The sequence below is a fragment of the Drepanopeziza brunnea genome (assembly GCF_022702325.1).
Source record: "Drepanopeziza brunnea f. sp. 'multigermtubi' strain 214-2 chromosome Unknown ctg19, whole genome shotgun sequence".
NCBI lineage: Eukaryota > Fungi > Ascomycota > Leotiomycetes > Helotiales > Drepanopezizaceae > Drepanopeziza > Drepanopeziza brunnea.
In genome coordinates this window covers 497,420-517,164 of record NW_027094082.1, presented here as the reverse complement: position 1 = coordinate 517,164, position 19,745 = coordinate 497,420, and the positions used below count along the sequence as shown (strand labels likewise).

General features: G+C 49.7%; 8 protein-coding genes across 8 annotated transcripts; 3 read left to right on the top strand and 5 right to left on the bottom strand.

The window, feature by feature from the left end:
• Positions 1-274: 274 nt before the first annotated feature.
• L3040_008917 (uncharacterized protein) lies at positions 275-3,304 on the bottom strand (the record flags this gene model as incomplete). Its single annotated transcript, XM_007292676.2, has 1 exon — positions 275-3,304. The coding sequence occupies one exon, from the start codon at positions 3,302-3,304 to the stop codon at positions 275-277; it is 3,030 nt and encodes a 1,009-aa protein (XP_007292738.2).
• Positions 3,305-4,138: 834 nt separating this feature from the next.
• On the top strand, positions 4,139-5,402 carry L3040_008916 (uncharacterized protein; the record flags this gene model as incomplete). Its single annotated transcript, XM_066155761.1, has 4 exons — positions 4,139-4,265; positions 4,472-4,554; positions 4,606-5,167; positions 5,242-5,402. The coding sequence occupies 4 exons, from the start codon at positions 4,139-4,141 to the stop codon at positions 5,400-5,402; spliced, it is 933 nt and encodes a 310-aa protein (XP_066010053.1).
• Positions 5,403-7,299: 1,897 nt separating this feature from the next.
• Positions 7,300-8,077, bottom strand: L3040_008915 (uncharacterized protein; the record flags this gene model as incomplete). Its single annotated transcript, XM_007292674.2, has 2 exons — positions 7,300-7,980; positions 8,045-8,077. 2 exons carry the CDS (start codon positions 8,075-8,077, stop codon positions 7,300-7,302), a joined length of 714 nt encoding a protein of 237 aa, XP_007292736.2.
• Positions 8,078-11,958: 3,881 nt separating this feature from the next.
• Positions 11,959-13,534, bottom strand: L3040_008914 (uncharacterized protein; the record flags this gene model as incomplete). Its single annotated transcript, XM_007292673.2, has 4 exons — positions 11,959-12,294; positions 12,346-12,419; positions 12,654-13,447; positions 13,512-13,534. 4 exons carry the CDS (start codon positions 13,532-13,534, stop codon positions 11,959-11,961), a joined length of 1,227 nt encoding a protein of 408 aa, XP_007292735.2.
• Positions 13,535-13,865: 331 nt separating this feature from the next.
• On the top strand, positions 13,866-14,636 carry L3040_008913 (uncharacterized protein; the record flags this gene model as incomplete). Its single annotated transcript, XM_066155760.1, has 3 exons — positions 13,866-13,935; positions 13,993-14,226; positions 14,287-14,636. The coding sequence occupies 3 exons, from the start codon at positions 13,866-13,868 to the stop codon at positions 14,634-14,636; spliced, it is 654 nt and encodes a 217-aa protein (XP_066010052.1).
• A 345-nt stretch (positions 14,637-14,981) lies between these two features.
• Positions 14,982-15,635, bottom strand: L3040_008912 (uncharacterized protein; the record flags this gene model as incomplete). Its single annotated transcript, XM_007292671.1, has 3 exons — positions 14,982-15,159; positions 15,322-15,434; positions 15,489-15,635. The coding sequence occupies 3 exons, from the start codon at positions 15,633-15,635 to the stop codon at positions 14,982-14,984; spliced, it is 438 nt and encodes a 145-aa protein (XP_007292733.1).
• A 284-nt stretch (positions 15,636-15,919) lies between these two features.
• Positions 15,920-17,169, top strand: L3040_008911 (uncharacterized protein; the record flags this gene model as incomplete). The annotated part of the gene is made up of 3 exons (XM_007292670.1): positions 15,920-15,942; positions 15,998-17,090; positions 17,146-17,169. The coding sequence occupies 3 exons, from the start codon at positions 15,920-15,922 to the stop codon at positions 17,167-17,169; spliced, it is 1,140 nt and encodes a 379-aa protein (XP_007292732.1).
• A 1,125-nt stretch (positions 17,170-18,294) lies between these two features.
• L3040_008910 (uncharacterized protein) lies at positions 18,295-19,495 on the bottom strand (the record flags this gene model as incomplete). Its single annotated transcript, XM_007292669.2, has 5 exons — positions 18,295-18,413; positions 18,464-18,468; positions 18,517-19,110; positions 19,253-19,379; positions 19,429-19,495. The coding sequence occupies 5 exons, from the start codon at positions 19,493-19,495 to the stop codon at positions 18,295-18,297; spliced, it is 912 nt and encodes a 303-aa protein (XP_007292731.2).
• Between the last annotated feature and the right edge of the window lie 250 nt (positions 19,496-19,745).

The following is a 19,745-nucleotide window of genomic DNA, read 5'->3' as shown; positions in this document are numbered from 1 at the left end:
GCATTTTTAACCGTTCGGTCGTTTTTCATTTTTTTCAATCACTGCCTTTCCTGCAATTTTTCTGCTCATGCTTCGTGTGACAAGTTTCAAGCTTCAATCTTCAGCAACGCACTCGTAAAGATTTGCTTGCATTTCCGTTCTTATTCTGGTGTCGATGATGTACAAGAAGTTTCAAAATCTCCCATCCGCAAGACCTACATAACGCTCAGGATTCAAAGTAGAAGAAGCAAATTCTGACCGGGCAGCAGGGCCACCGAGATGCGATGCACAAAATCTAGCTCCACCTCCAGCCCACAACGGAGAATTTCGCTTGGCTAGTAGTGGTGGTGCCGTCCACCTGTCTTCCCTCCCCACGGGCATCCATCTCCACGCCCTCCATCTTGACATCCGCACTCTGAACCTGGCGGCTCTCGGGAGCAACTCCATCATCTCCAGCCAGCTCGGGCTCAACGGCAAAAGGAGGCTCCTCCCTCTTCTCCCTCTTCTCCTTCTCCGCCTCCTTCTCCGCCTCCTCCCGCTCCAGCACCGCCATGATCTCCGTCACGGTCTGGCCCTTGAAACGCTGCATGAATACCTCCTGCTGTCTCACGCTCAGCACCTCCTCGCGCCCCCAATTGTTGGTGCCTTCTCCGCCGTTGTGAAGATGTTCATCCTCATCATCATCCTCATCCTCGCCCTCATCATCATCCTCATCATCATCCTCATCATCATCCTCATCATCATCCTCATCATCATCCTCATCATCATCCTCATCATCATCCTCATCATCATCCTCTTCGTCATCTTCGTCATCTTCTTCATCTTCGTCTTGCTCGTCACCAGAGCACGAGCTCGAGATGATTATCGCGTGGTCTTCATCGCCTAGGTCGGAATCGCTGGAGATGGAGATGGCGCCGCTGGGCTCGGGCTGGTGGGGCTTGGAGTGTTTGTTCAGCTCTTGGCTTTTGTCGTCGCCTTGCAGCTTTTGTTGTGCTTGATTGAGTTGATGGTATCCATGCGGGCCTGGGGCCGCAGCAGGTGCGGAGTTGCACTCTCTGGTGCGGAGGAGCTCGGCGGCGGGTGCGGGTTCGTAGGGTGCATAGTCAGGGTCGGACTTGAGCCGTGGGCTTGGTGGGCATGGCTGGCCGGCGACGTCGTTGCGAGGTGCGAGGTTGGAAGCGGCGGTACCTGGACGGGGATGGTGACGGGGAGAGGGAGAGGGAGCATCGTACAGGGACTCGTCTTGGTAGGTGTTTGGGTCTGTAGATTCTTTTGGTGCTGCTGAGACGCTGTGAGGTGGTGGCAGGCTGAAGCTCGCCGTCTTGGTCTGGCCGGAAGAAGAGGCTGATAATGCATCGGCCGGGTTTTCGGTGCTGGCGTTGCGTTCGGGGATGTGAGTGCCCTGTCCTCCGAATCCGTTTGCCTCTGTCTGACTCTGACGTGGGTTTCCCGATCCTGCGGCTGGGTTTTGCCCGCTTGGGCCCGCCACAGCCGTGAATGTCGCGGTGTAGTTGCCCTGCCCTTCCACGGCTGTCTTTCTCTGACCCGGGTTCTCAAATGTATGTTCGTTTACAACACCGAGTCCTGGTATCTCAATAACCTGATCTGAGAAGCTGTCAGGATCTGTCGGGCTCGATTTGTCGAAAGCAGCTCTCAAGTCCCCAATATTCGTGATCCTGTTGCAATTCGGGGTCGTAGTGGTACGACGAGTGGTCGCTGCTGCTTTGAAACGATGTACTTCAGCGGTCGAATTGATGCTTGCAATTGCCTTGTTCCTGTCTTTCTCCGTGGTAATGTTGGTGAGGGTACTGATGGCTGAAAGGGGGTAAATCGCTCTCAGACTTCTGCTGGGCCCATCTGCATTGTTGGGCGTGCTGATTGGCGTGAAGTTTCTGGTGGCTCCATCGCTCCATGCGAGTTTGTTGCCGATGTTCTGGACGTATGGGGCGGTGACGGCTGGTGAAGGATGAAGGCATTCGGGGTCTGGGGGAGCTGGCTGGTGAGACTGAGGCTTGTTGCTGACAAGAACATCTTCCATAGAAGGCGAATCTAAAGCTTGAGTTTCAGGACCTGGGATGGATGTTGTGGTTGCTGCGTCGGTACCTTTGCTGAGAAGCGTATGCTGCGTGGCAGATGCTGACGGAGCAGGAGTAACTTGGGCTGGTAGAGTCTTATCCATGGACAACAGAGCAGCCGAGACTCCGACAAAGGTCTGCTCTTCTACCATCTCGCTCTGTCCTCTGGATTCAGGAACACCGTCGTCGACCAATGGCTCGAGCTGCTGCACATTGAGCTGTATCTTCTTGGGCAGATACGAAGCCATGTTCTCCTCCAAGTCCTTTGCTGCCGCTGCCTCTACGTTCTTTGCCATTTCCTCCTTCTCGGCATGCAACATATCCCACGTAATCATGTCACCAACATCCTTCTTGACTCTCGGGATATCACCTTGAAACTTCTTTGCCCACGCGATGGTGGTGCGGAGGCCGTCAAGAACAGTGATAGCCAGTCCAGCGCCGGCGTTTTGTCTTAACCAACCTCGGCATTCGAAATCCACATCCTCGATGTGTTTCTGGTACTGCCTTTTCAAGTCGGCTTGGTATTTGATCAGCGATTTCTCATAGATGTCCTGGTATTCTTGAAATATTTCTGGGCTTTTGCTCAAGAGTTTCGTGACTGCTTTTGGGCCAAGATGGAGGTTACAGGTTGGTTTCGACCCACTGGTGGTCTCGCCATTATAGGCGGCGACAGTAGTCAGGCTCTTATCGACCATACTCCAAAGTCTCCCCCTGCATTTCACGACGAGCTCGGCAAGGTCTTGCTGGTGTTTTCTCAGCTGTTCTTGCAGAGCTTCATTTCCCTTGGCCTCAAGTTCTCTCTTGAAATTTTCTAGTTCATCGCTCTTGTACTTCTCGATTTTGGCTTGGAGTGCTACGCTGGCTTTGTCTTCCATTTCTCTCTTGAACTTCTCCAGCTCCTTGCTATTGCTTCTTTGATCGTCTCGACGCGGCGGGACTGCATCTGCGGTGCTGCATACTCGTGTTCGGCCTGCTTGATCTTGCTCTGCCAGCAAACCTGTGGACGCATAACGGTCTCTCAATTCCTGTGCGCTCAGCTGACTTGGAAGAAAGTTGGTGTCCTGAAGACAGAAGCTCAGGACCGTGTAGGGTGAAGTGCTACCGTCTTTCTGGTGTTTGATCCGTCTTTCTACCTCGATGCCTCCGACAGGCACATGATAGAGCTTCCCCACCAGGGCCGCTGCCTCTGGATTCGTGACGAGCAGCTGCTTGACATTTTGTATATTGATGTAATTCATGAGAGGTTCCATGGTGAAAGTTTGGTGTTGTGGAAGGCAGCCGCGTCGGCGGTTTGGTTTGCGATGGCAAGCGGAGCGCAAGTAGAGCAGTTGTTGTTCGTGAGGTGCCTGGTGGACCGGGTGGCTGAGGTATTCACGCGACGGAACCGCGTACCTGGAGAAGATAATCCGAGCAGATCAAATTTGGTAGGCGCGCAACGTGACTTCTTTCGGATTTTTCTTCGGCACCTGGCTGGCGATATCTGCCATTTCAACTCGTGCACTTTCAAATTTATTGCTCGTTCTTATTTCTTCCGACTTCGAAAAGCACGCACAGCTAGCGGCACTTGCTTGCCTCTGGGATAGTTTATCAGTCTTCTGGTTGGGTTCCTTCCGTTTTACATGTTTGGTGATTGACTGATCCGCGATGGCATAAATAATATAAGTACCCATCTTCCGAATCCCACCATCCACACCTATTTGGATCAAAGTCAATCACCACCCCCGTTGTGGCGTTTAATATATAGCTTATAAAATGTGTACATCAACAACGTATTATTGGAAACCTCTGCTGGCTTGTTCTTTCACTCGGTTTTTCTAGCTAGTGGTATTTTATATGCTAGGATAATCTGGTCAGCCTTGAGAACGAATATCCGTGATATGAACAATCATTAACCTAGTCTTCGGCGGTGCAAGCGCGTGCTTCGATTCATCTCTCGTCGCTTAGTATGTTTCCTTTCTTAGCCCGAATCTTTCACCTTTCAAGTTTCGCTTTCTCTCGACAACAAACCAAATCAACAAACCAGATCGATCTCCCCCCCCCCCCCCCCCCCCCACCGTCTCTGAATCTTCTATCTATACCACAAAATGCCAGAAACAGACATCACCTCCGACCTCAAGCCTGATCCTTTTGGTCGCATCAAGGAGGACGAGACGACCATGTCTAAAAATAACAAAGGCAACAAAAACCAGAAGTCTAGGCGGGCCAATCTACGTAAGAACAGTTAGGCAGCAGCTCTTCCTTTCCTTTCTCAGGTTTCATGAGTATCCTGCTCCTGAGACTGCCCCCGTCCCGATGACCATGGAGACGAACGATTGCTAACCTTCAGATCGTACATACAGTACTCCTCCGTTGCCTACAGTATATCTCCTACATCAGCAAACCACTAATATTTGCTGGCTTGATGGACGCTTCAACAGCAGAAGTGAAAGGATCCCCCAATGAGTCCGCAGCAGTCTTCCCAGAGAGAAAGGTCACAATTCACTTGGTCCGCCACGCACAGGTAAGCATAATTCGCGTCGTCACAAATTTAAAATTCTCACCGACTCACCAGGGCCCTCATAACCTTACTCATCTCCCAATCAAGATGCGCGTGAATTTCGTCGATCCCGGCCTCACAGATCTCGGCCTGGCCCAATCTACGCTGCTGCGATCCCGTTTCGAGCCCATGAACCGCATCACCCACATCCTCTCCTCGCCCATGCACCGGACCCTCCTAACCGCCCTCGTGGCTTTCGAGCCCATCATCGCGAAGGGCTTGCAGATCGTCGCTTTGCCGGAGCTGCGCGAGTATGGCATCGCGCCCTGCAGCACGGGCTCGGACATGTCCCTGCTTCTCGCGAGCTTGTACAGCAAGGCAAAGGTGTCGCGCGACGACTGTATCGACGCGAGCATGGTCCCGGCCGGGTGGGAACAACAGCACGAGGGCGTGGACCGGGCGGAGTGGCTCCAGACCCGGAAGAGGCGGGCGCAGCTTGTGCTGGAGAAGCTGCACGCCCTCGCGGTGGCGGCTACGAAGGCGGAGCGCGGCGTCTGGGAGGGACGCGAGGTTCATCAGGGGAGGGACGTGGAGATCCTGGTCGTTACCCATAGTGGGCTCATTATTGACCTCGAGCGTAAGTTCCCATCCCACCCCCTTCTGCGTCAATCGTTTTTTTCTTTATGTTTACTTGAGCTGATCCCTACGCAGAGAATGATGATGCACCGAGCTACCAGAACGCGGAGTATCGATCGTATCGGTACCCTACGAGGGATGAAGTCGAGAATTGCGGGATGCCATACTACAAGCTCATCGAAACCAAAGAGAGCAAGAAACGGGTCCATAAGTTCGCCGCTGATAAGTTAGAGTGATTGAGGGAAAGTTCATAATTATTGGACGGGCAGGGCAAGGCAATATTGCAACATAGGTTGGGGGTGGTAGTATATGACTGAACGAGGTGCGATTGGCTGGCCGGTGTTGTTTGTCCTGAGATCTTCAGCTTTTCGTTGGACGATAGCAGTTCGGAATGCTATCCCACACCATAGGGAGTCAATTGAAAGTTTCCAATTCCAGGAGAACTGGGATATTACTTGACCGTTTTTTTTTTAAAAAAAAAAGGAAGAAAAACCTTTCCCACCCACCTCGCTCAAGCGGCTTCTCCGTAAGCTCCTCCTGCTGAGAGTTGCAACCCAACTGACCAAGGCTTCTACCGATAGTAAATGACAAGTTGGGTTCTGATGACGGACTTATCTATATTTATATTAAAATTCAGATCCATGTACGGATGTACGATTTTTGGCCACAGGGCATGCATGCATATCCTCCGTCGTCGTTCCTACGGGCCGGGCCGGGTCGGCTCGGCTCGGCTCGCTCCATTTGCCTTGGCGCGCGCATGCAATGCACGCTTGACAGACATCAAGCAACTCCGTAAAATAAGCATCCGCCTTCTTGTTACTGAGCCGCAACTCTAATCCGACTCGGTACCTAGCTCCGTACACTTTTTAGCAAACACGTCGCCCTACCTAATTCATTGCGAGTGCGCACATCATGTGTCGAGACGGAAAATAATTCTTTCTTTCTTTCTTTTTTTTCCCCCGAAAAAAATATGGACTTGGTAGCCCGAAGAACTTGTGTTGCCTCTCTCTGTCGTCGACGTATATATCCGCAAAGAATTTCTGGAAACGTCGAAGGATCGGAGTGGGTTTAAATGAATGAATCAGTTGGTCAAAAGAATGATGAAGGGATTTTAACTACTCAAGTGTCTCTCTCTCTCTATTTCTGCGTGATTGAAATGTGTTTATTTTTATTTTGTAGTCTGGGACTTTCCGAGTCGATGAGATGTGGCCTGGAGGCGAATGAATGCTGGCCCCCAGGTTCTTCGCACACATCGAAACTTGCAGACCTTTTCTCTCTGCTCTGCTTTAGAATCAGATTGTATTAAGACAGCATGCATCTCCCGCCCATAGCTAGAACCAACCCTACGACCGAGACTTCCTGCCCTCCTTCCTCACTCCTTCCTCACATACTCCCTCCTAAATACACTGTACTCTCAAAACCAAAAACTTCCTCCTCAACTTCATAACCATAAACATACAAATAAAAAAATGAATCACATATTATTTTACATCCAAGATGCGCTTTCATCAAATCCGATTCCCGCCATATTTAATTTAAGCCCTTAGTCTCCCACCCCGCCTCCCCTCCCCTCCGAAAGATTTCTACCAGTTTTATGTAGCGCGGTAATGCGAGGCTCGACATCACCATCAGAGCACAGCTCTGGTGGTGTAGCGGGTACCCACTCCACGCTTGATTTGCTTATCTTGATTAAAATCCTTTCCGCTCTGGTTAAAGGGTTTTCAAGGCGCATATCTCCCCCGGGACGCCGGGAGAGGTGTGTGACCGGAGTTTTGCTATTTTTCTCCAAAATATATAAATATATATATATTTCATACGTGAGAGATTCTGGGACTTTGTTTTGGATAGGTGGGGTTGCTGCTTTCTTTGATCCAATTTCCCCCCCCCCCCCCCTTTTCGTGTACGTGCAGAAAGTTCTAAGGGGTTTTCATTTTCAAATATATTTTTTTACATCGATGTGATCATCACTTCACAAGATTCCATCTCGTTCATTTAAACGTAGAGTCTCAAAAATAACATTACTGAAGTCCATTGTCCACAAGATTTTGCTCTAGCTATCCAGCCGCCATCCACCATCCACCTTCAGTTCCCCAAAGCCAACGCACAACCCCGTGACGCACACCCACACCCTAGCTATTCAGGCAGGAGCTTCTCCAATAAAACCAGATCCCCCTCCTTCGTAGCCACCAGAGTCTTCATCTGCGTGTTGAGCATTTGCCTACTCTCTCCCATCAACTCCGCCAGGAACCCACCGTGCGAAATCACCACGATATGGCAGTCCTTACCCTCTTCCACCGCGGGAATCTTCACACCCTTCCCAGGTACCTTCACACCCTTCTTCCACTCTCCTCCCCCATACAGAGCTCCTCCCCCAGACAGAGCCATCTGGCCCAAGTTCCACAACATCTCCTTGACTCTCGCCACCCGCGTCGCCATATAGGCTGGATCCACCAGAGCGTTCTCCCAATTCACCCGCCAGTTCTCCGGGACCAGCGCCGCCTCCAACGTCTCCTCGAGCGCGGGAAACTCCTGCAGGAGCGTGGAGATCTTGGAGCCCGTGTTGCAGGGAAAGACGCCCCACTCGCGAAGATCTTCCATGGCGATGATCTTCAGGCCCTTCTCGCGGATCGTTTTTTCGAAGCAGATCAACGTCGTCTCGAGGGCTCGCGACATGGGCGAGGAGAGGAACATGGTGGCGTTATCGTGGTGGGGGAAGGCCTCCCGGAGGAACTCTGCTTGCCGGATCCCCTTTTCGGTGAGCCTGGGATCGAGGAAGGCTTCGCGGTCCTTGCGCGGTACGGCGTTGTGTAAGGCCTGCGTGGTTTTGGGTTAGCTGATGTCGATCTTGCAATGTGCTTGGTGGACTTGGGTTCTTTACCTGTGCGTGACGGATTACGTGAACGTAAATCATTCCGTCGGGCGAAGTACTCGAGGTACCTGGTGGTGGTGCTGGCTCGGTCACGTGGAAGGGTCGGAGGGTTTCTTCGAGAGAAGGTAAAGGCAAAGTGCGTTGGTTTGCTGTGGTATTCTCCTTGGTTGGCTTCAAGTCTTTCAAAGAGATATCAAGCTGCTCTTGTGTTTCTTTCTTTGGTAGGGGCTTTGAACCTACTATATATACTTTGCAGTTGTCGAAACATATCTGTTGATTCACAGACCGATCTGAATGTTGCTTGCAGAAGTTCTTGCAGCAGCCAAGTCACAGCGATACTCGGTTTCACGATATATAGAGACTCATGAGCTAGCCAGCTATTGTCATTCTATCTCTGAATATATAGTATTGTCCAGCGATAGCCGATGATTGAATTGTTTGTAAGTGTTCGTTTGGGTTGCTTTCTTCGGACTGATAAGCGAGCGCTTTGCTATTGTCGGTCAAGTGCACTTTTATTGCGATTCTAATACAGCAGGGTAGTCAATAATAGTAAGTTAAAGTTTACCAAATATTAGACAATATATACAAGAGCTTGTGAAAATAAAGACAGAGTCATTGCTGCTAAGCTGAGAATATATATGAAAGGGGGCTCACTTCTGGTTAAGAGAGAGCTTCGCATCAAATTAATGATAGCAGTATGTCTCGGTAGCAAGATGTGATTGAAGAGCCTGAGCGGAAAACAAATAATCCCCGGGCAGAAAAAAAATCAAAGCATATATACATGAAGGGCCATGATATGAGATCATGCCTGTTCGGAACTATAGCAAACAGTCTGGTTCCGATCTGCTGTTGGCCTTTATGTAAGTACTGTATAGAAGCAGCGATATAGAAGCTATGATATTAAGAAAAGCCTCATTCAACAAAACACAAATTAAAGGGAAATTCCGAGCGACAAGGTCGGATTGATTCCGCTTGACCGCAACAAAGATGCCCATGTGCCCAAGCTTCTCGGTCACACCAAGGCACTACCAGTCAGTCCACTACCCTTCAACCCAATAGACCAATACCCATCCCCATTTCCCAAGCACCAAATCGTAATCTCAAGCCAAGATTTCAAAGGTATTCAGCGCTCCTCTGATCCCTGAGTCAAAGATATGGATTTCCACTCAACGAGTAGGCGACAAAGCAGCAGCAGCACAAGCAGCCTATGTAGCAGGTCCCCAAGGCAGAGTAACAAGCTAACACTATAGTCGGGGCTGAATCACCAGCCGTGGCACCCCACGCGTCACCAGCAGTTGCGTAGCAGGCAGTGACGACGGCTGCACAGCCAGACTGAAACGGTCGTCAGCATAGTCTTCACGGGGAAGAGAAAACGCGACATCTCGCTTCCCGATCAGACCTAGAAAAGTCTAGCATCGAGACTAATTCATTTTTGAAGTCAAGTCTATTTGTTTTTGTTTTTTATTTTAATTATTTCTTAAAAAAAACCGGGCTTATAGAACCAATGGTGTGACATCAACATTCGCCCTCACCAGGCACGTAACGCATGTTTGGCTCGGTTTGTCATAAACATTTTACTTACCGCCGAATAGGTAATCCAGGGCCCCAGCATATGAAAGAAATCCTTGCTAGGAAAGCAGAGACGCCAAAATTCGACTTTGACAAGAATCCTTAATATATAAGGACTCCTTAGTAAAAAGATTTTAGAAGACGCCGAAATCCGGACTTCGGAATAGAGTATTCGAGTACGTTTGTAACCTAGGACATGAAGGGTTGCTGGATGAGTTTTGGTCCCCTTTTTTTTTCGGATTTCAGTAAGCGCTTTTGAGGGTAGGTGGACGGATCTGGCAGATATCGTAGCCGATAGGATGCCAGACGCATCATGATTCGTGTTGGTATATCACAGGGGGTTTGATAGGCTAGTCTATGCGATTGTTGTATTGTATTGTTGATGGTTGATTCTATTCCTACAGTTGTGGGCTGTCCCCTAAGGGGCAAGAACCACGGGTGCACGTGCCACCCTCACGTGCCCAGCCCACAACGGTCGCAGTGATCCGACGATTCGCAAAGATGATTTGAATGATTGTTTAGTTTCTATAATCATACTTCTTGGTGTATGATTTATATGAAGTGTTCGTAGGGGCAGAGGTATATGAGAAGAGAGCTGAAGTATGTCTACCGTTGTTAGCGATCAGATTTATCAATAGAGAGGCATGAGAGAAGTGAATTGAGGGAGCCATATTATATATTTACTGCTCTTCTTTCTCGATTGCTTGATTCTGGAAAACACTGATATGTAGGTACGTTACAGTGTTACAGTGCCTAAGTGAAGATTGCAGCCTTATCCCGCTGGCACCATACAAAAACGTCTTTGTGGTCTGGAATCAAACGTGGAAAGAAGTGTGTACAAAAGCTTGCATGTCAGAACGTCATATTGGCTATAGACGATTCTTGATGGGTTACACGGCGTTACGTTGACTCGGACCGGGACTCAAGAAATTCACACCAACGGTGGTCGGTGAAGTACTTATTACTTACGTGTGAGTCCAAATCATCTGGTTCTTGATAGGAAAGTTTGAACTAGCATATAGGATATTGGATCATAGCGTCTTTGATTCTCGGACAGGTCGGAACAAAGAAGTTTTGCTTACATTTATACTTACCTGTTTGTTCCCTTACTGTAAGATATCATTAAAGTTACCTAATACTTATCCAAGCTTACCTAGCAAAACTAAATAAAACACAAACCTCGGACCAAACAGAGACTTGCAAACCACCCAGCTTCCCCATCCCAGAAACTAGGAAGAAGCGTAAACAAGAGTACGCTTTACCTGGCAGAGTCCAAAAGAAGCTTTTAAAAACACTATAGATGCAGGAGTAAAGAGGCCAAAGCCGGCCCAGTATACCGCGGCGAAGGCATCGCAGTAGCTTCGGCAGACAGACGGTATAGGCAACAGAGCTTGCTGAGGACGAGAGCTGGTACCGTGGTGAGGGCGAGGGTGCTTGGGAAACGCATTTCTTGATGCATTTATTTTATTTTCTCGTTTGCTTTTCCGATATCGCCCTTCGGTGTTGGTGTTTGTGGTGCTGATCGAGTGCATTTCAGTGGGGGGAGTGAGGTGGAAGGAAGGCTGACGCGGGAGTTTTTTCACCCAGCGATACTTGGACATGGGTGGGGGGCGTAGAAGCTAAAGAAGATTTTCTAGGTCTGCTGTACATTGAACTCCTTCTTTGTTTCCTACGAACCAGTGGTAGCGATTGAGTTACAGTGCACCTCGAAACTTCCAGCATTGTCCTTCGAGCACTTAGATAAAGCGTTCCTGGTACCAAATGAGTTTGATCACAAGATGGGGTCCAGCTGTCTCTGAGTCTTTTGAGTTTCAAAAGGCTTTGGTTGAATTTCTGAGCCAGAACTCGAAAGGTTCGACTGACGAGGTGTAGGGGATCAGGAATCCAAAGTCAAGAAGACTCTAGGGATCTGAGACTGCTAGATCAAACTGTCTTAGTCCACAAACATCAGCATGAGAAGTGCTCGATGAGAGCGAGAGTTTCTGGGATTTTCAAAGCTGGAGTTTAATCGCAAACACAGGAACAAAATTCCATACGGCACAGTAGAGAGTAGAGAGTAGAGAGTAGAGAGAGAGGGACATACTACTGAATACAGCCACCATGAGGACAGAGATAAATGCCAAAGAGAGAAGAAACCCCTTAAATATGAGCGGCCCAGCCAAAGAAGGTCACTCCTCATGAGACGCAAATCCGGCTCGCTAAGGAAAGAGTTGTATTTTCGGCTATGGAAAAACCAAAAACAACGTAAACACCACGATTCCTTATCTATCGCGCTATCAAAACCCCCAGATACCCTCCTCCAGTTGTCTGCCTACCGCACTACATCTGTGCTGTTCCGAGCTTCTTACTCCGACTCACAACGTAGGCGTCAAAGCCACAACAGCACACCCGGCATAGCACGTCCCTTGGGCGGCATTGCACGCCAGGATGGCCGGTGAAGCGGCGACAGTGAGCACGGCGCCGAAGACAAAGCCGGCAGCGGAGTAGCAGGCCACTACTGGAGCCATGCAGGCTGCTTGGCAGAGGGCGTAGGCAAGGGGGCCGGCGAGGCAGGGGGAGGCTGCTGCTAGAGCTGCGAGGATCAGGGAAGGACGCATAGTGGCCGTTGAGGAAGAGGAGGAAGTTGTTGTGGAGAGTGGTGTGTGATCGTGCAAGGTAGTGCTGTAGGCTGGTTTGATGGTAGTTGGGTGCTGTATGTAGTGAGCGGGGAGATTTTCTCATGGATCTTTAGGATAGAATACCTGGGATACTGGTGATGTTGTTGCTGTTTGCAGAAGATGTGTGTAGTGATGATTGATTTCGAGTTGGAGGACGTCTGAAGCTTCCTTTTGTAGTATATGTTTTCGTGTCTCGGTTTAGATGTGAGAACTTAACTCGAAGATACCACTACTCACGCCGTGCGTCCACAAGATACCACAAGGTGGTACAGAAAGGTCTCGAAGACCTCCATTTTTATATCGTCAATCATAATAGCCCTTGACCAAAACGCCACGCCATGCAAACCAAATGAATCATACGCCACTCTAAAACGCGATGTTCCTCTTCCGACCCGTATACTTCGAGTTGGCCTTGACCACCTTGCCCTTCCGCTCCATCTGTTCCTTCTTGCTCAAAATCCACTGCTTACTCCCCTTCACTACCTTTCTCCCCTTCTCTCTATGCTTCCTCCTCGCATCCAACACGTCTACGCCTTCCATCCCCTTCACTACCCCCGTGATGTCCCCATTACCACCGTCTTCATTGCCCCCTCCAACCGTCAACACCAGATACAGCTTCGCATTCTTAGTTCCCGGATCATCCTCGAGAATACCAGCGCCGAAACCGGCTTTGATGGCAGCTCCGCTGATCATGGTGCGCTGCTGTTCGTTCTTAGGATAGAACTGACACACTGCCCTCCCCCCTCGCTTCAAACACGCATACAGCCCATTGAAAAACCGCGATAGTCTCCCCTCGCTCGAAACCTCACTGCTCTCCGCGTTACAAAGCCACTGGATAGCGCTGATGCTCACCGCGGCGTCGAATGTCCCCGCGCGAAATGGCACGCCCTGCCCAATATCCGCCAGCATGAGATCGCCCTCCAGATCCCGCTGCAGTGCAACGTCCAGCATGGACGCCGAGATATCCATACCGACCCAGATGTGCGGACCGCCTTCGGAGGGATCGACGGAGGACAGGATCTCGCCCGAGAGGCCGGAGCCGCAGCCCACGTCGAGGATCATGGCGGGTGCATCGAGGGCGAGGAGTTCGAGGGCGCGGTTCGTCATTGAGGCTTGGATATTTTGGATGCGGGACGAGGAGGTGTATTTGCGGGCCTCGGTATCGTTGTAGTGAAGGTCGGGAGGACTGTTTTTGCGAATTAGCAATTGTCGCATTCATATTTTCGAGAAGTAGATAAAAATGTACCTACAGGGTATCCTCAGGACGAGACATGATTGCGGTGGTATATCTGTCTGGGCAGGTGGATTCCTACTATCACACACAACGATTTGCCTGTTTCTAGGAATCCTTACTTGCTGTGTGGATTTGCGATCGTGTTTTCGAGACTCCGGTCGAGACATGTCGTCCGAGAGTGATTTTCTGGATATCAAATTTTGGTGGGGTTGTTTCCTTGGCATTACCGCGAAATCTGGGGACGCTTAACCGACGTGGATGCGATTAGACCACGCGTTCAGAACCCTTTCAGCCCACATCACTGCCTCCTCTTTCGACTTCAACGCTCTTCAACTCGTGAGATGAAAGTCTTGTCACTAGGGAGAACAACATGTGGATCTTACCACTCGTCGGGTATATCGGCTTTGGTATTGGATTTGGTTTCTTGACCCTCGCGATCGGTATGTTGAATGGGAAGACGCGCCGAAAGCTCGAGCACTGCTGACAATTCGGAATAGCATCTGGACTGTACTACCTCTCTGAGCTCGTTGAGGAGCACACCGTTGTAGCGAAGAAGCTGCTCACGCGGCTGATCTATGGAGTGATTGGTCTGCAAGCGCTGCTCTGTCTGGTCGATGGCTTCCCGTTCATGCTCTCTATGCTAAGCATAAGCTCGCACATCGTATACTTGGGCAACATGCGGCGCTTCCCGTTCGTCAAGCTCTCGGACCCTCTATTCATTTCTTCGTGCAGTGTGTACCCAGAGTTCTGCAAAGCTGTTTTGGAAGGCTTATGGGCTAATGTTGGGACAGTGCTGGTGCTCCTTAACCACTACTTGTGGTTCACGCATTTCTCATTTGCGTCTCTCGTCGCAACCCCGGCGTCCCGATACGATCCTTCAAATCTTCCTACGTTTACGGAGATAGCGTCGTACTTTGGACTTTGTGTGTGGCTTGTGCCATTCTCCCTATTCGTCTCTCTTTCAGCAAGCGACAATGTGCTGCCGACAATGGGTAGCGAGGCGCCAGGCATACCAGGTGCATCAAGGGATGGAAAGAACAAACGACAAGGGATGTTCAAGGTCGTAATCGATGTGATCCGGGATTGGATGGGGGAGGTCGGACGGCTGGCAGGATATAACAGGCCAGACAGGGGGTTCTGATGATTGTATGGTCTAAGGAAATTCTTGGCGTTGGAATGGCATCTGGCATACAAACGAGACCACGAAGCGATATGGAGCAAAACTTTTGAGAATGAAGCTGTTAAGATGTCTATTATGTGCTAATGAATCTGCAAATATCTCCAGGGGTATCTACCAGCAATATTCCTCCCGACGCCTTCCAAGTAAGTTGTCTCTGAGTATGTGTATAGCACAGTAATGTGTAGCAATGTTTCATCAAACCTTAAATTCCCTGTAATCATCTGGCAAAAGTTAGCAAAAAGTACTAAGAACCCCGGGTTGACGATGCCGCAGATATACCAAATCATTCGTTTTGGACCAGTCAGTCTAGCCCGCCATCTCCATATCATTGATACGGCCTCTGAAAATTGGTTCGAGTTCCCCGGAGAACTTGATAGAGGCCTGCTCGATGGTCTTCATGCTCTTCAGGATTTGCTCCTCGATATTTTGGCGTTTCATGTTCAGAGCATCGAGTCTTTTCCAGAGATCTTGCCGAGACTTGGTTCTGGGGGAAAATAAGCAGGGTCAGCAATTGCAAGCATACATGGGCTTCCATCTCGAAGGGGAGGTAGGAAGCTGGGTATTGCTTGCTGCAAGCACCTACCGCGCCAAGCAGGCCGGAGGAACGCCTCTTGGGGTACCCGGGACTGGGGCAATCTGTACTTACACTCGATTCTTCCTGTTGTTGAACAAGGTATCTATCTTCGTCTTGAGGTCCTTGACCCGCCTCTCGTGCTCTGCCACAATAGCCTTGCGCTTCTTGTCTCGCCGGGCATTGGTCTAAGGTTCCCTTAGCAGGACATCCACATAATTCAAGGCCACGGATGTACGTACGAATTCTACAAGCTTGCTTGCCTGCTTCATGACTTCCATGGCATCACCCTGCGTGGTCTGTTGCGAGCTATCCTCCTCTTCCTCCTCCTCCTCCACCACGGACTCGGATTCCTGGCGCCGGGCTTTGCGAGATTCGCGAGGCGCCATTATGGATTCCTTGACGCGACTTTTGGATGGTGAAGTTGGATAGACTTATATGAAGGTGCCGTGAATTGAATAATATCCTTGATTTTTCTCTCGGTGAATTGCCCTAAGTTGTATCTTGTTATTCGTAGTAGAGGATGAAGTTTGGCCATGGGAAATCGTGATGTCCGCTCTCTGACCAATCACACACTAGTGCCCTTTCCGGAGGCCGCTCAACCAAAATTTCTCAAATCCATCATTCTGCCCACAGCCAAGAACCACACTCTCCCACCCAAAACTCCGCAACGATGGGTCTCGCAGGAGTGAAAAAGTATGGCTTCGATCACCTCATTTGCTTTTATAAAATGCTAACGAGAAATCCACAGGCGCATGAAGCTGTCCCACGACCCCAACAACACCAAATGGACCAACGACAGCACCAGCTTCGGGCTGAAGATGATGACGGCCCAAGGCTGGACGCCAGGCCAGTATCTCGGTGCCAAAGATGCCGCGCACGCTGAGTTCCACACCGCGGCCAACGCCTCGCACATCCGTGTGGCGATAAAAGACGACAATCTCGGCCTGGGCGCGAAGATTGGGACAGGCGTTGGGCACGGAGAGTGTACGGGCTTGGACGCTTTCAAGAATCTGCTGGGCCGCTTGAATGGGAAGGAGGAGGCGGAAATTGAGAAGGAGCAGAGGAGCAGGGATGAATTGCGGAGGGCGATTTATTCGGAGAGGAAGTGGGGGACGCAGCGGTTTGTCAGTGGGGGGTTCTTGATTGGGGATAAAATCCAGATTTTGATTGATGCGGAGGCGGAGCGGATACGCAAACTGGCGTCAGGAGGGAGTGAGAGGTCTTCGGATGGTTCTGATTCGAGCGAGGAGCCCGAGGGTGAGGTCGAAGTTGTGCCCGTGGAGAAGACTAAGAAGTCGAAGAAGAGAAAGGCGGAGGCGCTCGATGAGTCTAAGCCTGAGGTTGTCGCGATTAAGGTCAAGAAATCGAAGAAGAAGCGCCGAGTTGAGGAAGCTGCTGAACAAGAGAGTGCGCCATTTGGGGAGGATAAAGCGTCCAAGAAACACAAAAAGTCTAACAAAGACCGCAAATCGAAGCCCAAAACAGAGGATACCGAAGAAGAGTCTGAGTCCGAGTTTAAGAGGCGGAAGAAGGAAAAAAAAGAAAAGAAAGAGAGAAAGCGGAAAGAGAAAGTCGGATCCGACGATGTAGAAGTAGAGATAGAAGAAACCGAGAAGGAGAAGCGGAAGAGGGAAAAGAAGGACAGGAAGGAGAAGAAGAAGAAAGCCGCTGGAGAAGATACCCCCGAGGACCCCGAGTCGTTAGTGCCAGCGACGAAAGAAGCTATACCTGCTGTAGCGACCTCGAGAGCGGCGACGATGATGCAAGGACGACATGCTGTACGATCGAGATATATTGCGCAGAAGCGCTTGGCTAGCATGGACGCGGTGTCTCTGGCTCAGGTACGTTATCTCTTTCTTCAAGCTCCCAGATGTATACTATACTGACCAGACGCAGATCTTCATGATCAAGTCTCGGTAGAATTAGATATAGATCACGAAGTACATATATCTTGTTCCTCTCCCTCCCCGTTGTTCTATTGTTAATTCCACACGGGAATGTCTACGTGCAAAATGGTTGGATGCAGATATATCTGCGGGGGCGCTCGGCCAGAATCATTCTTTGCATCGGCTGTCTGGCCAGACTCGAGCATCACACGTCTGGAGCGGCGATACAGTTAACTGCTAGTAAGAAAGCAGTGCTGCTTTCCATACCTAGGTATAGGTACAGATCTGCTTCCTGTACCGTATCACATTCTACCTCGGGGGTTTGACCCTACCTGCCTGCCTCCCAACCTATCTATCTCCCTACAGCTAGCATGCATACATGCCCGTCCCAGGGTTCAATTCTGGACCATTAGGAGGGACAAGCGCATCGACCCTCCAATACATGCACACATATGCACCGCGTAAGTAATACTCACCTCGGTTCTTGCCTTTCTCACTCTCTTACCTCCCTCACTCCCTCCTTTCCCTCCCTTTCTCCTCTTTTCTATCCTACCCTACCCTACCCCACCCTAAAACACCGCAGGCCCCTCTCTCTCTAAGCAATCACGCAAACAAGCAAGCGTCTCATTCGGGTCTTCTAGATAAAAAGCTATCCAAAAGTGTCTATGTATATACAAGATAGCCGGCTCTCTAGAGATAGAGATAGAGATGGAAGAAAGGTTCTATCTATCTATAAATCTGATCTTGTTTTGATTCTCTCACTGTTTATTTTGTTTTGTTTTCTTTTCTTTCTAAAAAGTTGATTTTTGAAGAGGATGAGTCTGATATAAGATACGATGTATTATGGACGGGGTGTGTGAAGGAGGTTTGGCTTAATGATACTGGTGTTGGTAAGAAGGCATTGAGTAAGTAGCTTGGACGCTCAGAAGGTGGTGTGTTTATGAGACGAGATAAATGACTTTTCATTTGTATTTATCGGTCTATCCTGTGACGACGGAGAAAGACAGACGATGGAAGGACCACCTGATCTCTCCCTGTCCACGACCTCAGATCTAAAAACGTACAAGCTGATCACGCCCAGCAGAATGTGGTTGCAAGGTATCCGAACGCGAATTATTTGCCATGAACATGATAGCAAAATGATCACCTGAAAGAGCACTCAACTAATTTGATGAGCCCGGTACCCAGCAACTCGCAATTTCAAGTCTTGTTGCTCTAGATGAAAAGTAAAGCCACCCACTCCAATCTCCAGCTCAGGCGACCTTGCTGCTTGTGCTTCTGCATTCTGGTTAACGAAGCTCCAAAGTCTGAATTTGAGTGAGATGTACCTTCGCTAGCGTCTCAATTATCAGCCACGTGGTAGAGAGACAGATCTTTTGACGGCGTTCGAGTGCTTGAGATAAAAGTTGGGATGACGGCACTGAATTTCGAGACTACATCAAAGAGCATTTCCTTCGGGTATCTGTCGCTCTTGCTTTCGTATCTTCGTGGCTTGCCATAGCGAACAAATAGATCCACGTAAAGACGACGCAACGGGCTTCCTTCGGGAGTATTATCGTACACATATTTCAGGACTGAACTGCTGAGGAGGTGACTGTGATCTCTGATGCGCACGATCTCGTCAATTATTTGGTCTTGTAATTTTCCGATCAAGAGCTTGTCGGCCAATACCCAGGTCTTGGCGAGGATTATGTTTTCTGCCATTCGTTCTTCGATATAATTTTCCGGGCCATCGTAACGGTTCTTCTCGGTGAGTTCCATGGTATCCAGCTTTTGAAAGTAGAACCAATGGACTAGCTGGTGTAATGCTTCCTTAGTTGTATCTCGGAGTCTATATTCTTGAGTTTGGCCTTCCATGAACTGGCTATTGAACGCAGCCTTGAGGACCGGCGAGTAGTGACAAGCAAACTCTTTATGGACGACGAACTTCTGCTCCTCGGCGGCAGCGAACAGAGTCACAAGTTGCTGAGAGTTCCTATGGCAAGTTAAAAGTTCTTCTTGTAAAGACCAAAGCCCGCCGGATTCCAGATCTTAGCGCCAACACACACGGGCAAACCGGAGTCGTGAACTTCTTTGACGTTCTCCAGGTTCAAGGGGGGCAAACAAGGGTTACATACTTGAGACTCAACTTCTTTGGCTTGTGATCTCTGAGGGGCTTGAATGGTGCTGAAAGTGATCTAGCTGACGAGATGGTCGTAGGGGCAAGGCCAGGAAGTCGATCCGCCATTTCTCGCAAGTCTGTAGCTACACGCTGGTCAGCTGGCGCTCCAGAAAGATATGCCGGATAACCCACGGTCGATCTTCGAAACAAGGATCGGGCTTTTCTGGGATCTATCGTTGCTATCGTCGCTATGCACCATGTTGGTTTCGAATTGAAGTTGAAGGTTGAGGGTTGAGGGTTGAAATAGAATACGTGGTCGAGGGTCCAGTTGACCTGTAAATGTCAACCGAGTTATTTCAGTGCCGTTTAGCGTAACGTAACGTGACCTCCCCCTTTGATGAAAAGGCAAGTGCGACCAACTCGACAACTCCACAACCCGACCAGCAATAAACCGACAAACTGCATCCAGACCTCAACGACTTTGGCTCAGAACTTCATACCTAGTCTCC